Here is a 15637-nt window from a genome sequence, read left to right as displayed (position 1 = left end):
ACATGAAAAACATTTTACTACGTATTAAAATTTTTATTATTATTGACAATATTAAATCAACATAATAAAATTAACTTTTTTAAAAATTATTTGTGCTTGTCTAAATTTTTTTAAGAGTCTATTTTAATATATTAATTCTTGTGTTATTAAATTTTTTTATTTAAAAACATTTTTTTCTAGTAATAATTAATTTAACAATGAAATAATTTTTTAAATAATTTTAACTATCTAAATATCTACGAACTTTAAACTTTTTTTGTTCTACTTTATAACTTTGGAAAAAATCACATTTAGCTTGTATTTTAATTTGCTTTTATGAAAAAAATTAGAGATTAAAAATTGATAGTAGAAAGAAGATGTTGACCAGTACCAATGATCATTGTTTTAATATAATCAGCATGTACAACTTGACTGCTTATGTCGATGTATTTTTGTAAAGCTGGAATGCTTTCGTTTGACAATATTCGTTGAAGACCTCTTATTGACATTATTTGTGCAATATATATTGCTGTATCTGAAAATAAATATCCAAGATATCAATAAACAAATAAATAATGAAAAAAAAAAAAATGTTATTTACCTTTTAATAGCTCATCATAAATAAAATAAATATCTGAATCATTTGGATTTTTATTCATTTTGTTTATCAAAAATTGTACAAATTGTTTCCATTCAGATTCTTTGGTATATTTTATCTGAAAATACATATAATTAATTAAAATAGCTATTAAATATTCAAGTTTAATAATAATAATAATACCTTTGCATATTCAAGTAAAAGTTTTGGACAATTATCTGTTAACAATTGCATTGCAATTTTTGTATTTTTACAACACAAAATTTTAAATGATAAACTTCCATCGATATTTTGATTATCTAAAAATTGTTCAATTTCTTGAATACATTCATTTGACAAATGTCCACTTGCCAATAGTGCTTGAAGCTTAACAATTGAAGGTCTAATAATAATATTTTTATTTTCTTCATTATCATTGTTACAATTTATTCCATAAAGTTGAGGTAAATCAAAAAAATTTGATCTTAAATTACCGAATAGAATTTTTTTATCATTATCAACTTGATGAATTTGTTGATGGCTTTGTGTTAACTCTGATAAATATGATCTAACTAGAAGCTTGAAACCTTCACGTATTGCTAAGCCTTCATCGTTTATTTGGCTTTCATCATGAGCTAATGATTTTTTATGATTTTTATTAGGATAATTATCATAGTAATGCTGAAGATATGTTTCTAAAAATAGCTGAAGTGCCATACCAGCAATTTTTCCATCTCTACCAACTCTTGATGGTAAATATGCCAAAAAAATTTGTATCATTTGATTCAATGTTATTGCATGACGATCAACAAGTTCACCAAGTATTTCAGCAAATATATTCATTTTTTTTTTCATTAAAATTCCAGCATATTCAGAAAATGTTGGTACAACATTACCTCTATTTGAATTTGTAACATCAAATAACCAACTCCAATTTGTTAATGTTGAATCAATAATAAATGTATTTGATATTGTCTCAATTAATTTTTCAGCTTGATATTGTTTATCAGCTTGTGTATATAATAAAACAAGTGAAAATAAACATGAATCATTTTTTTCAATATTAATTAATAAATTAATTAATTTTTCAGTTGCATATTCACGTAATACTGGACTTGCTAATATTAATTTTAATAAATCATCTGTATCTGAATTAGTAAGAATATCAATGATATTATGTTGTTGAAAAATAGCATCAGCTTCTGGACCAGATTTTAAATTAACAAGTACATCAGATAAATAACTAATAAGACCAGGTGATTTATTATTATTTTGTCTTTTTAATACTGTTTTAGCATCAAGATCAGCAATTTTATAATAATAAATACATAAATTCCAATGTTTTTGATATTCTGATGATATATAATAATCAGCTAATAGAGCACATGATTGTTTGTATAATATATCAATATGTTGACGTGATGTTGTATTAATATTACTTGAATAATCAATATCAGATGAATAATAAATAATATCTTTAGCCATTTTTAATACAGTACATGCTTCTCTCAATAAATATTCATAAGTTTTACGACTTGATTCTTTATGATTATTTGCTGCATTTAATATATCATTATAAACATCTTCTGGATTTGGTAATGACAATGAATAACAAGTCCATTGATCATTATTTGATGCTAATAATACTAAATGTTTTGATGCATGAAGAAGTTTTCTAACTCCTAAAAATGGACGTAGACCAATTAATGATACTGGCTCTAGTTCGTCATTTAATTTATCATCAAACTTTTCAATATTAAATAGAACATCATTTTTTTTTGATGATGATGATGAATTATCAGGAATTTTTAATGTATAAGATTCTAATCCTGCTTCTGTTAATGCATGTAAAGCTGTATTTTCTAATGCAACATGACTAACTGGACATGTAAATGGATAAATTGTACAATATTTAAAATCATCAGATATTTCTTTTGTTGATTTTGATGAAAAATGATATAAATAACCTTCTTGATTTGTACAAATAAGACAAGTAACACCATTAAATACATTATATTTTTTAGATCTTAATAATGATAATTTTTTAGTTTTATTATTTGTATTTTTTGTTGTACGATAATAGCATGGTTTTAATATACCACATGTAAAATGTTCAAACATTAAATCTGGACTTGATTCATTTGTAGCAATTTTTAAACGTAATAAATATTCAATTGTAAAATTTTCTGGCCAATTATCTTCATTTGATTTTGTTATAACAGTTACAGCTAACTCTGGTGCATAAATTATTGAAGGTGTATGACCTTGACTGTGATGATTTTGTGATGATTCATGTGAGTTGATTGATGGTAAAGTTATTGAAAAATTATTTGATTGAATTGAATCATTTTTTTGTGTTTGTACGTATTCATCAAATACCATTTGATCCCAATCAATGTATGAAGCTTTATTTGATATTAATTTTGTAAAATCAACAATTGATTTTGATGATTTATTAGTATCATTAATTAAATCTTCTCTTGAATTATTTTTACTATTATTATTTCGATTTGTAAATTTTATATTTTGATAATTATTAATACAATTAACTCGGTCAATTGGACCAATTGAATTTACATCATCATAAATACAATTTGTTAATTTAAATAACATGAAATTTGTACTATTTCTTATTGATATAAATTCTTCTGTTATTTCAATATTATTTGGTTGAAATGTAAATTTTAATGACCATGGTCGTATATCAAAATCAATAAATTTATGTTTTGATAATTGATGAGTTTCAACTTTTAATTCATGTATAACAGCTTCATTTGACATGACAACAAGTAAATTACCAGTTGTTTGACATGCTGCTATTTGTGTTGGTTGATTATTCAATGGTAATTCAATCATTTCAAGACTATTTTGATTTCTATTGAGACTTGGTGTAACACGTCCAGCAATTCTAGCTCTCATTGCTTGATTTTGATTACCACATATTTCCCAATTAACATAAATTCTAACAAAATTATTAATTAATCCATCACGATCAATTTTTTGTTCTAATGTTGCAACATAATTTCCTTTGTCACAATGTAACAATTGCTTAACCATGTCAACTGTAGGAAATATTGTCAATAGCTTTGATTGATTTCCATTAAGTGAATGTACTTTTATACAATGACTTGTCAATGCTAAAAGCAACATGTCTTGACCAAGTACATTAACTGTACATGTTGCTGTTGGCTCATCAATTTGATCAGTATTTTGGGATAAAAAATTATAAACAGGAATTACACGAACCATTATTATTTATTTTTTTAGTAACTCCTTGAAATTAAATTATAATATTTATAGGTATACCTTGATTGAAAAAATAAATAAATAAAAAAAAAACAAGTCAAAGTTGGATGACAAATGTCACTTGAAGTATCTTCTTGTTTGTAATAAAATCAATGATTAAATTTTTAATTAAACACAATATTTTTTTACCTATAAAAAAACGTATTGAAATTATTATAATGTCATTGTATTTAAATATTTTAAAAGGATAAATAACTTCTTATTTGGAGCACAGGGTAATTATAATTTGATCAATTATACACAAAAAAATTTAATATAAATATACCTATACTTTGTCAACACTTACTTTGAGTATAATTTTAAAAAAATCTCTGCAATATTTTTAGTGATAAATTAAGAGATGTAATTGCACTTGTTAATAGAATATTTATTTATTTATTATGACAACATGGGCAAATGTATTTATGACATTTGGGTGTCCCAAACGTGGATTATCAATATTATCATCATCAGGTAGATGCTGGTCGTGTTTACAATCAACCTCTTTGACGTTATCATAATTATTTTAAGGTGAATTTTCACACAACGATATTTAGCGTCAAAAAAAAGAGAAGCCATTATTGTTTATATCAAAAGCATGTTGTTGTCAATTGTCATCATCAACCAAGTTGTGTCACAATAACAATGTTTCTTATCAGTAGTTCAACGTATGTTAAATTAAAACTGCCAACAAAATAAAAGTATCTTGTCACAATTTATCAAGAAGAATATTAAAAAGACATTCAAATAAAATTTCAACATTAATAATTTTATTTACATCTTAAAATGTAGTTTAAATCTTCAATATATTTGACAGTTTTGTTGTTTATTATTTATATTAAATTAACAACAATAATATTGATAAATTTTTATACCAAAAAAAAAAACTGATTTAAGACTGATTGTTGGTTATTAATAAAACATAGTTAATTAATTTATTAAATAATATCAATATGATATCTCATGCACCACATGTTATGACACTTGCAAATAGCATAATTGGTGTTAGTGTTTTGGCAATGCCATATTGTTTTAAACAATGTGGTATAATATTGGCAATTGTTATGTTAACACTTTGTAGTTTATTATCAAGATTATCATGTCATTATTTAATTAAATCAGCAGTTATGTCAAGAAGAAGAAATTTTGAATATTTAGCATTTCATGCATTTGGACATATGGGAAAATTTTTTGTTGAATTATTTATCATTGGTTTTTTAATTGGTACATTAATTGCATTTTTTGTTGTTATTGGTGATCTTGGTCCACAAATTATTGCTAAATTATTAAATAAAAAACCTGAAGATATACGTTTAAGTTTAATTATAATAACTGCATTATTTATAATATTACCACTTGGTATGTTAAAAAATATTGACAGTCTTGCTATTGTTTGTACAGCAACAATTGGTTTTTATTTTTGTTTAGTATTAAAAGTAAGTTGGCTATTTTATTAAGAAAAATTAACATATATTTATAAATTGTTGTGTGTTAATTTTAAATAATTATTTACAGGTTGTTAGTGATTCAATGGATCATATATTTCAATCAGATTGGCCATCGAATATTAATTACTGGAGATCAGCTGGTCTTCTTCAGTGTTTACCAATATTTTCAATGGCATTATTTTGTCAAACTCAATTATTTGAAATATATGAATCAATACCAAATGTAACACTTGAAAAAATGAATAATGTTGTACGTGGTGCATTAAATATTTGTACATTTGTTTATTTATTTGTTGGATTTTTTGGCTATGTTGCATATTCAAATCAACAATTTTCAGGTAAAATATTTTGTAATTTTTTTTCTCTATAAATTATAATTAATACATAATGATTGTTTTTTTTGTTAGGAAATATTTTATCAAGCTTTGAGCCAAGTATGACATCAGATGCTATGAAAATTGGATTTGTATTATCAGTTATTTTTAGTTTTCCACTTGTTATATTTCCATGTCGTGCTAGTTTAAATTCATTTTTATTTCATCAAGTATATAGTCATGATTTAACAAGTAATCATATACCAGAAACAAGATTTTTTTTAATGACAATAATAATTGTTGGTGTGTCAATGATAACTGGTATATTAATGCCAAATATTGAATTTGTATTGGGTTTTATTGGATCAACAATTGGTGTATCAATATGTGTTGTATGTCCAATGTTATTTTATCTTGCAATTAATACTAAAAATACAAATGAAAGATTATTGGCACAAATTTTATTATTCGTTGGTATTTGGATTATGATTCTTGGTACTTATGCAAATTTATATTCCATTGATGATTCATCAACAACTAAAATTGCCATTCCCACTGAGAGACCATTACTCATACAAATGAATAATGTTCAATTTAATAAAATAAGTAAAGAAAATAATCAAGTGATTATTCCTCAAGTACCTGAAGTCAATGATCTTCCAATAATTAATATTAATGATGATTTGTTAAAAAAACAACAAGTAGATATTATTAATGAACCACAAAAAATACCAGTTGTTACAGAAAAATTAACTAAACAACATGATTCAAATGTACCAACTGAAAGTGATAGTATTGGCAAAAAAAATAATAAAATTATCAAAGGAAATATAGATAATATTGAAGTTTTTAATGCTGAAGAAAAAATTAAAGCTATTGAAGAATCAATGAATGAAAAACAACATCAAGACAATAATGAAAAAATTATAAATAATAATAAACCAAATGATAATGATGAAGGTGTACAAGAAAGTAAAGAAAATATAAGATTAACACTTGAAAGAAATAAAATTGAAACTAAAAAATTAATTGAAGAGCAAAAAGAAATACTTCAAGAGCAAAAAGAAATTTTAGAAGATTTAAAAGAACAGAAAAAAGCATTAAATATGGATAATACAAATGAAAAAATAAAAAATAACAAAGAAAATAATGAAAAAGAAAAAAAAATTGAAACTAAAAAATTAATTGAAGAACAAAAAGAAATACTTCAAGAGCCCAAAGAAATTTTAGAAGATTTTAAAGAACAAAAAAAATCATCTAATATGAATAACATAAAAGAAGACAATAAAATAAATGAAAAAGAAAATAAAATTGAAACTAAAAAATTAATTGAAGAACAAAAAGAAATACTCCAAGAGCAAAAAGAAATTTTAAAAGATTTAAAAGAAAACGATAAAATAAATCAAGAAAATAATGAAAAAAAAATTGATAAAATAAAAAATAATGAATTATTACAAAAAGAAAATAACGAAATAATTATTGAGAAAATAGAAACAAATGATAAAAAAAATAATTTATTATTAAAAAATAAAACAAATATTTATCATGAAAATTTAAAACATGATCATATATTAAAAGCATTAACAATGAATCAATCAAAAATTAATAACAATACAAATATTATAAATAAACAAGATATTATTTATAAAAAATTAAATACAACAAATATTAATTTTAAAGAAATAAATTCAAGTAAACCATATACTCCTCAAATGGTTGCAAAATTTATCAATGAAACCAAACAAAATAAATTACAAAAATCTGACAATAATAATAAAAATAAACAAGATGATAATAATATAATAAAAAATTCTGAAAAAAAGTCATTAAATCAACGAGATATACTTGAAATTCATGAACGTTAAAAACGTGATACAAATGAAGAAACTGAAAATTTAAATATTAAAATTATAAATAAAAATTTTCTTGACAATAAAATTAATGAAAATAATAATTTTGATATATTAAAAACAAGAGATCTTAAAGTATTTCAAAAAAATCAAGGCTAATTATCAATAAAAAAAAAACAAATTCACCTCATCTCTCTTTTTCTCTCTCTAAAAAAAATATCAAGATTAAATATTTTTTCACATGTATATTTTTAAATAAATAAAATTAATTAAATTGACTGACATTTTAATGATTTTTAATTATTTAATTTAATTATTTATAAAACTTTTTATCATTAAATTAAAAATATTTATTTTCTTTAAAATCAACCATTGGAAGAGACTTTTTTTTTTCGTTTTTTTTGTTTCAATTCAATTTATTTTTCAACGTCAATAATTGAAGGTATATCTCCAGAGTGATTGTTGGGAGGTAATGTTGAGTGCGCCGGATACGTTGATATTTTTTATTACTTTTTATTACAATTTTTTTTCATTGGTTTGAGTAGTATAAGAACGAGTACATTCAAGGTAAAGGTGGGTAAAAAAAAAAGGTGACCAGGCGCAGTTTTGCAACACACACAGTGTTTCACTTGATGTTTAGAATAATTTCTCAAAACTCATCATATTTATTATTAAAATGTTGATTAATAAATATTCATCAGTTTTTAATTTAATTAATAATTAATTAGTCAATTTAAATTACCGCAAGATAGACAAAAAAAATTTCAAAAAAAAATACAGCCATAAATCAGAGGATGGGTTTTGAAGAGGTAAGTTATTTAATTTATTTATTTATTTATTTATCAAATTAAAAATATAAATAATTACAATAAATAAATACCGTAAATAAATTATTATTATAATTAAATTAAATTTTTTATTTTATCTACAAATTGGATAACACTAATTAAATTACATATTTTTATTTAAATTGTCAGCTTAAATTGTAACTTTATTTTGAAATAAAAAGTATAATAAGTTAATAATAAAAAAATAAATAAATATTTAGCAATAATAATAATAAATAAATAAAAAATGAGGAAAAAGGTTGACGTGGATTTTGCGAAAAGGTAAAATTCATGTCTGGTTGGAAGTATCGATTGACCTAGCTTGCTCCAGATAGTTCAATGAACATTAAAATGTTTTTTAGCATTTCAACACGTGTACAAAAACATCAACAATATTTATTTAAATATCAAAAAAAAATATTTCAAAAATATTCCATTATGTAGTCCAATAAAGTCCACCAAATCATGATATTGTTTTTTTCCAAAATTTTTTTATTTTAACCTTGTTGTTGTTCTCGAAATTTCTCATTTAAAAATCAAACTCTCATCCTGATAATTGCGCATGCGTTATACTTTGATGTTATTTTTTTTATTTACGTGTCTATTTTTTTTTTGGAGTAAAAATGTAAATGTCTACATGACATTTAGCTGTTGCCGCCTATTAGTCCATTTAAATTATGATTATAATTAAAATTAGTATAATTACTCATGACAACAAGTGCATACATTCTACATTTTAAATGATTTCGTTTAAATATATTTTTTAAAATAATTATTGACATAATTATCCAGGTGTATTGTTGAAATAATAATCAATAATTTTGTATTGTTATTATATTGTTAAACTAATTAAATTATCCGGATATTGAATAATTTAATCAACAATAGAAACAGGAAAAAAAAAATAAACAAGGACATTTGTTATTATTTTTTTTTAATACTGTGTTAGTAACCAACACTTGGTGAATGACTTTGAGATATTTTGAAAAGCTGATAATACAAATTTAAAGGAAAAAAAAAAATATGAATTCATAAGGTTAGAGAGAACAATGTTTTATTACTCAATTCTTATCGTTATTTATTTTTTTTTTTTTTTTATGATTATAAAAATACAATATATACGTGGTTTTTATCGCGTCACAAATTGATCAACTTCTTGACGTTGTAAAATTTATATGTTAAATTTGTATTAACAACAATCTGTTGTTAATTAAAAAAATAATTAATCCTGGATTTTAATTTAAGAAGATTTAGATCAATGCGTAAATATAAAGGACATGTATTTCATTTACTCCAGGTTTTTTTGTTTTTTTAATTGTGATGATTTGTAAAAATAAAAATAGATTCAAGCTGTATGATTAAAATGATTTGTTTATATTTTTTTTTAGGAAGAAAAAGTAGAGGTACCAGATATGTGGTTATCAACAGCTGAAGCCTCCAGTCTTGGTGCTGAGGAGGTTGCTGCAAAACTTCATGTTGATACAAGAACAGGTCTTTGGTGGCAAGAAGCTGAACAACGAAGATCACTTGTTGGACACAATGAATTAACAGTTAAAGATGAAGAACCAACATGGAAAAAATATGTTGAACAATTTAAAAATCCTCTTATTTTATTGCTTCTTGGTTCAGCATTTGTTAGTGTTTGTATGAAACAATATGATGATGCAGTTAGTATAACAGTAGCAATAATAATAGTTGTAACAGTTGCATTTGTTCAAGAATATCGTTCAGAAAAATCATTACAAGAATTAACAAAATTAGTACCACCAACATGTCATTGTCGTCGTGAGGGTAGAGTTGAATCATTTTTAGCACGTGATTTAGTACCAGGTGATATTGTATTATTAAATATTGGTGATCGTGTACCAGCAGATATACGTATTTATGAAGCAATTGATTTGGCAATTGATGAAAGTAGTTTAACTGGTGAAACTGAACCATCACAAAAATCAACAGCACCATTATTAAAAACAAATGGACAATCATCAAAAAAAAATATTGCATTTATGGGTACACTTGTACGTTGTGGTAATGGTAAAGGTATTGTTATAAATACAGGTGAAAAAAGTGAATTTGGTGAAGTATTTGCAATGATGCAAGCTGAAGAAGCACCAAAAACACCATTACAAAGAAGTATGGATATACTTGGTACACAATTATCATTTTATTCATTTTGTATTATTGGTTTTATAATGTTACTTGGTTGGATACAAAATAAGCCATTACTTGAAATGTTAACAATTGGTGTTAGTTTAGCTGTTGCTGCAATACCAGAAGGTTTACCAATTGTTGTAACAGTAACACTTGCACTTGGTGTTATGAGAATGGCTAAAAGAAAAGTTATTGTTAAAAAATTACCAACAGTTGAAACACTTGGTTGTGTTAATGTAATATGTTCAGATAAAACTGGTACAATAACTAAAAATGAAATGACAGCAACAATAATTGTAACACCTGAAGGATATACTGCTGATATAACTGGTACTGGTTATAATGATAAAGGTGATGTACGTATACGTAAATGTGATAATAATGATTTAGCACGTATATCAATGACAACATTACTTGAAGTTGGATCAGTATGTAATAATGCAATAATACAAAATGATACATTACTTGGACAACCAACTGAGGGTGCTATTATTGTTGCTGCAATGAAATATGGTCTTTATGGTGTATCTGATAAATATTTACGTTTACAAGAATATCCATTTTCATCTGAACAAAAAATGATGGCTGTTAAATGTACATCAAAATATACTGATGATAGACAAGAAATTTTTTTTGCAAAAGGTGCTATTGAAAAAATATTACCACAATGTACAAAATATTCATCAAATGGACAATTATATCCATTAAATCAAAAAAAAGATCAAGAATTTTTAGCTGAAGCACATGAAATTGGTTTACAAGGTTTAAGAGTTATTGGATTAGCACGTGGTACATCATTACAAGATTTAGTATATGTTGGTCTTATTGGAATATGTGATCCACCAAGAGATGGTGTACGTGATTGTATTAGTTTACTTGTTAATAGTGGTGTTAAAGTTAAAATGGTTACTGGTGATGCTAAAGAAACAGCAAGTGCAATTGCAAGTGCAATTGGTCTTGATACATTACACATGAGAATAATGTCTGGTGATGAAATTGATACAACAAATGAACATGAATTTGAACAAATTATTGATAATGTATGTGTATTTTATCGTGTTACACCAAAACATAAATTATCAATTGTTAAAGCATTACAAAAATGTGGTCATATTGTTGGTATGACTGGTGATGGTGTTAATGATGGTGTTGCATTAAAAAAAGCTGATATTGGTATTGCAATGGGTAAAAATGGTACAGATGTTTGTAAAGAAGCTGCTGATATGATACTTGTTGATGATGATTTTAAAACAATTATTGCTGCTATTGAAGAAGGAAAAGGTATATTTTATAATATTAGAAATTTTGTTAGATTTCAATTGAGTACAAGTATATCAGCATTGGCACTTATTGCACTTGCAACATTAATGGGTATACCAAATCCATTAAATGCCATGCAAATATTATGGATTAATATTATTATGGATGGACCACCAGCACAAAGTTTAGGTGTTGAACCAGTTGATAAAGATGTTTTAAAACAAAAACCAAGAGATACAAAAGAACCAATGATTACTAAAAATTTAATAATCAATGTTTTATTGTCAGCTGTTATTATTATTCTTGGTACACTTTGGGTATACAATCGTGAGGTATAAAATTATTATTTTTAAATATAGGTATATATTAATTTAATTGATCATCATCATCATCATTGTATTTATTTATTTTTTAGATGACATCAAATGGAATTACTGCTCGTGATACAACAATGACATTCACTTGTTTTGTATTTTTCGATATGTTCAATGCACTCAGTTGTCGTTCACAAGTAAATTTTCAATTATTATTATTATTATTAATCAATTAATAACAACAAATATTTTTTAAATAATAATTTATTTATTTTTCTTAGACAAAATCAATATTCAGCATTGGATTTCTTAGCAATAAAATGTTTTTAATTGCTGTTACACTCTCAGTTGTTGGTCAAATGTTGGTCATTTATTTTCCTCCACTTCAACGAGTTTTTCAAACAGAAGCACTCACAGCAAAAGGTATTATTAGCAATAAGCATTATTTAAAATTTTATTTAATTCTTTTTTTTTTTTTCATAGATATTGTATTTTTGGTGGCATTGACATCAAGTGTATTTATCATAAGTGAAATTAAAAAATTCCTGGAACGACAATGGGAACGCAGACGTGCAAGTGGACGGTACTACAGTAAGTCGGAATTGGACTTTGTATGACAATTACAATCCGGCGAGGATAAAACCGAATAATTGCTCGCACGGAGTAACGAAAATAAAAAAAAGAAAAAAAATAATAACAAATCATAATACAAGTAGTTTCTCAGCTTGGATTTTTTCTGTTTAAATTTTATGATTTAATTTTTATTTTTTTTCTTTTAATTTCGTTTTCTCTTTTGCACACAGTTTTTATATATAACCAGGAAATAAATATTTAAAAAAATGAGAGATTTAAAACAATATAATACGAAAAACATAAATTAATTAATAAATCATATGGTTAAATTCAATTTTATGAATTAATAATAATATCAAAAAAAAAAGACTCGAGATTTGCACGTTGTTTATTAATAGCTTTGTTGATTGTTTGCTAATGAGTGTTGTGTGTATAGATGTGTGTACGAATTTGTATCTTATTTAAAAAAAAAATTGTAAATTTTGTTAAGCGCTACGATAAATTTACAGAATGCAAGAAGGCGAAATCAAATTGCTCGCCAACCGAATTCATTGAAAAAAAATAAGAAAAACATTTAAAATATAATTTTAAAAATATAAGAAAATAGTAAATTAATAAATGGAAATTACGGAATATTGGATAATCAACAATGCATGGAATATAATTGGAATGCAATTAACACGAGCTGGACTCATCAGCAACTTCATTAAAATCAACATTAAACACAATATAAACTAATGAAAATAAAATACTAATAAAATAATAATCATTCGCAGGATAAAAGTAAGTTTGAAAAAAAAAAAAAACGAAACATTAATCACTTCATTAATCACAAATGTCCATTGAATAATTCATGTTAAATTAGCTAAAATATAATGTTAATTGTTAATATTACAAAATAATTATAATCATTTAAAAAAAACGAGCAGCTTGATCATTTATCATGAAAGTATTTTAGCAAGTAGCACATTTTTTTATTTAGATACAAATTTGTAATCTTAAAAAAAAAAAAAACTATCACACACATTTAAATTCAAACATCACAAGTTAATTTTTTTTTTACAAATATTAAAATAATAATTAAAAAAAAACGCACAGTATTTTCATGAATTAATAATTGAAAATAATTTATTTATTCTTTTTTTTTTTTGTAATTGATTGATTGATTGATTGTTTTTTTTGTTGGAAATTAACTTGTGAATTTAAATTTTATTCGTAAAATTAAATAGCACATTGTGAGTAGTAGTGAGAATCCCTTTTTATACTATTCTCAAAATATTGTATTCAATATTAAATTCTACAATAATTTAATGCTTTTTTTTTTTAATTAAAATAAATAATTAATTAATTTTTAAGTGACTTGCACATTTGTGAATTTAATATACACACTTAAAATGAGCTGTCCATGTCATTTAGATGTTTTTTTAATATTAATCAAGCTACTTTCATCATTCCTTAATTTAAATTTAAAAATACTATTGTTACAATTTTAATGCCAAATGTTAAATGCTTCAATAATTATTTTATTTGTATTATATTTTTTTTTTTTTGGTGCTCAAATATCAGTGCAATAGAGCAATTAATTTTGAAATCTTGTTAATATCAATTTTATAATGTCTCATTAATTCTAATAATCATGTCAATATGTAACAAGATTCAAAAATTTAAAATAAATTTCAATTGGTGCTATAATTTAATGGAAAAAAAAAGCTAATAAAATTCCAATGACATATTTAAAAATTAAAAATTAAATTAAGTTAAAAATATAATAATTTTTATTTGTTTTTAATAAAAAAAAATGTAGAATTTATTTCATAAATTTATTTGATTAATAAATTTTAAATTATAAACAAAAAAAACAAAATATAAAAGCTTTTTAGAATTTTTTAAAAATATTTATTTTTTATTATTATAAAATTAGATTATTTATTAATTAATTTTAAAAATGTAAGTTTGTAGCTTGGTATGTCATTTGATTCCATCAACAATTTTTTTGTCAACAGCATTAATAATTATTGATCTCGTGAAGATAATTTTATTTGGTAAATTAAAAATCAATATAAAGCAGTTATTTATTAACAATGTATTTATTGATAAATAATAATGATAAATTTTTATTTTGTTTATTAAAGGTCAATGAATTCCTTCAAGTGCACTGTATGTACGATATTCATATAAATCAGCTCCTCCATATCCATAAAGAAGTCGTCCACGTCCATGTTCATCATAATAAGGATATCGATATTTTGGTCTAATAATAATCATTAAAATAAATAATAATAATCACTACTAATATTTAAAAACTTATTTATTTAAAATAACACTTAAATTACCTTTCAAAATATTGAAAATTTGGAGCCTTTGGTTCAGCAATTGATGCGTCATTTGCTGATATTAACAATGCAAACATCAACACAATCACCATGAAAAACTATTTAAAAAAATTATTAAATTATTTAGTAATATTGTTTATAATAATAATAACAACACTATCTATATGTTTTTTAAATTTTAATTTAAATTAATGGCTGAGTGACTTGTACAAAGTCTCGAAAGTACAAAGTCTCTTAATAACGGTACACAAAAAACCTTGGCCAATTTGTTTAAAAATAACTAAATAAAATAATAAATAGTTATTAATTATTATGAATGTTTATTTAACCCAATAATTAATTTGATATTTATTTAATTATAATAAAAATAACATTAAAATTATGATTATTTATTCTTCTTTTTTCTGTATCTACTTACAAAATATAATTTATCCATTATTTATCAATTTTATTTATAATAAATTTGTAGATTGAAAAATATAATAATTTATTAAAACCACAAAATTTATTATAGTTGTTATTTGACAGATGTCATTGATAAAATAAGACTGTGATCTGTGAATTTTGTGTTTAGAGAAAGAAAAGTTTCGATACGTAATGAACACACTGAACGTTGGTACCACCAGGTGAAAGTCATACGTGTTTGAGTTCCACTTTCTTGTGGGGCAATATATATTTAGTGAATTTTAAGACGTAATATTACTACAATAATTTATACAATAATAA

The 15637-nt window shown here is 23.6% G+C and overlaps 4 protein-coding genes across 14 annotated transcripts; 2 read left to right on the top strand and 2 right to left on the bottom strand.

Moving 5' to 3' along the window:
* Positions 1–332: 332 nt before the first annotated feature.
* LOC122851401 lies at positions 333–4329 on the bottom strand. Its single transcript, XM_044150589.1, has 4 exons — positions 4149–4329; positions 761–3991; positions 581–695; positions 333–514 (listed from the first exon to the last, which is right to left on the bottom strand). Exons 2-4 carry the CDS (start codon positions 3803–3805, stop codon positions 333–335), a joined length of 3342 nt encoding a protein of 1113 aa, XP_044006524.1. The 5' UTR covers positions 3806–3991; positions 4149–4329.
* Positions 4330–4447: 118 nt separating this feature from the next.
* Positions 4448–7468, top strand: LOC122853524 (putative sodium-coupled neutral amino acid transporter 10). Its single transcript, XM_044154025.1, has 5 exons — positions 4448–5277; positions 5357–5627; positions 5697–6500; positions 6564–6700; positions 7427–7468. The coding sequence occupies exons 1-5, from the start codon at positions 4795–4797 to the stop codon at positions 7466–7468; spliced, it is 1737 nt and encodes a 578-aa protein (XP_044009960.1). The 5' UTR covers positions 4448–4794.
* Positions 7469–7935: 467 nt separating this feature from the next.
* Positions 7936–14871, top strand: LOC122851402 (calcium-transporting ATPase type 2C member 1). Of its 11 annotated transcripts, none has more exons than XR_006373688.1 (7): positions 9417–9577; positions 9669–12023; positions 12107–12202; positions 12287–12428; positions 12489–12596; positions 13088–13361; positions 14711–14784. XR_006373688.1 is itself a non-coding variant. In XM_044150594.1 (7 exons), the coding sequence occupies exons 1-7, from the start codon at positions 9539–9541 to the stop codon at positions 14716–14718; spliced, it is 2787 nt and encodes a 928-aa protein (XP_044006529.1). In that variant the 5' UTR covers positions 9417–9538; the 3' UTR covers positions 14719–14815. The 11 variants fall into 11 exon arrangements, 10 of the variants coding, with proteins under 10 accessions (XP_044006527.1, XP_044006531.1, XP_044006535.1 ...); XM_044150594.1 differs by lacking the exon at positions 13088–13361 and adding an exon at positions 14582–14620 and having other exon boundaries at positions 14711–14815; XM_044150592.1 differs by lacking the exons at positions 9417–9577; positions 13088–13361; positions 14711–14784 and adding exons at positions 7936–8262; positions 14582–14679.
* LOC122851425 lies at positions 14710–15593 on the bottom strand. Its single transcript, XM_044150635.1, has 3 exons — positions 15330–15593; positions 14912–15009; positions 14710–14829 (listed from the first exon to the last, which is right to left on the bottom strand). Exons 1-3 carry the CDS (start codon positions 15345–15347, stop codon positions 14712–14714), a joined length of 234 nt encoding a protein of 77 aa, XP_044006570.1. The 5' UTR covers positions 15348–15593; the 3' UTR covers positions 14710–14711.
* Positions 15594–15637: the final 44 nt, after the last annotated feature.

Source organism: Aphidius gifuensis, linkage group LG3 (assembly GCF_014905175.1).
Source record: "Aphidius gifuensis isolate YNYX2018 linkage group LG3, ASM1490517v1, whole genome shotgun sequence".
Lineage (NCBI taxonomy): Eukaryota > Metazoa > Arthropoda > Insecta > Hymenoptera > Braconidae > Aphidius > Aphidius gifuensis.
Note: the sequence above shows the minus strand (reverse complement) of the source record. Positions and strands in the feature narration are given on the sequence as shown.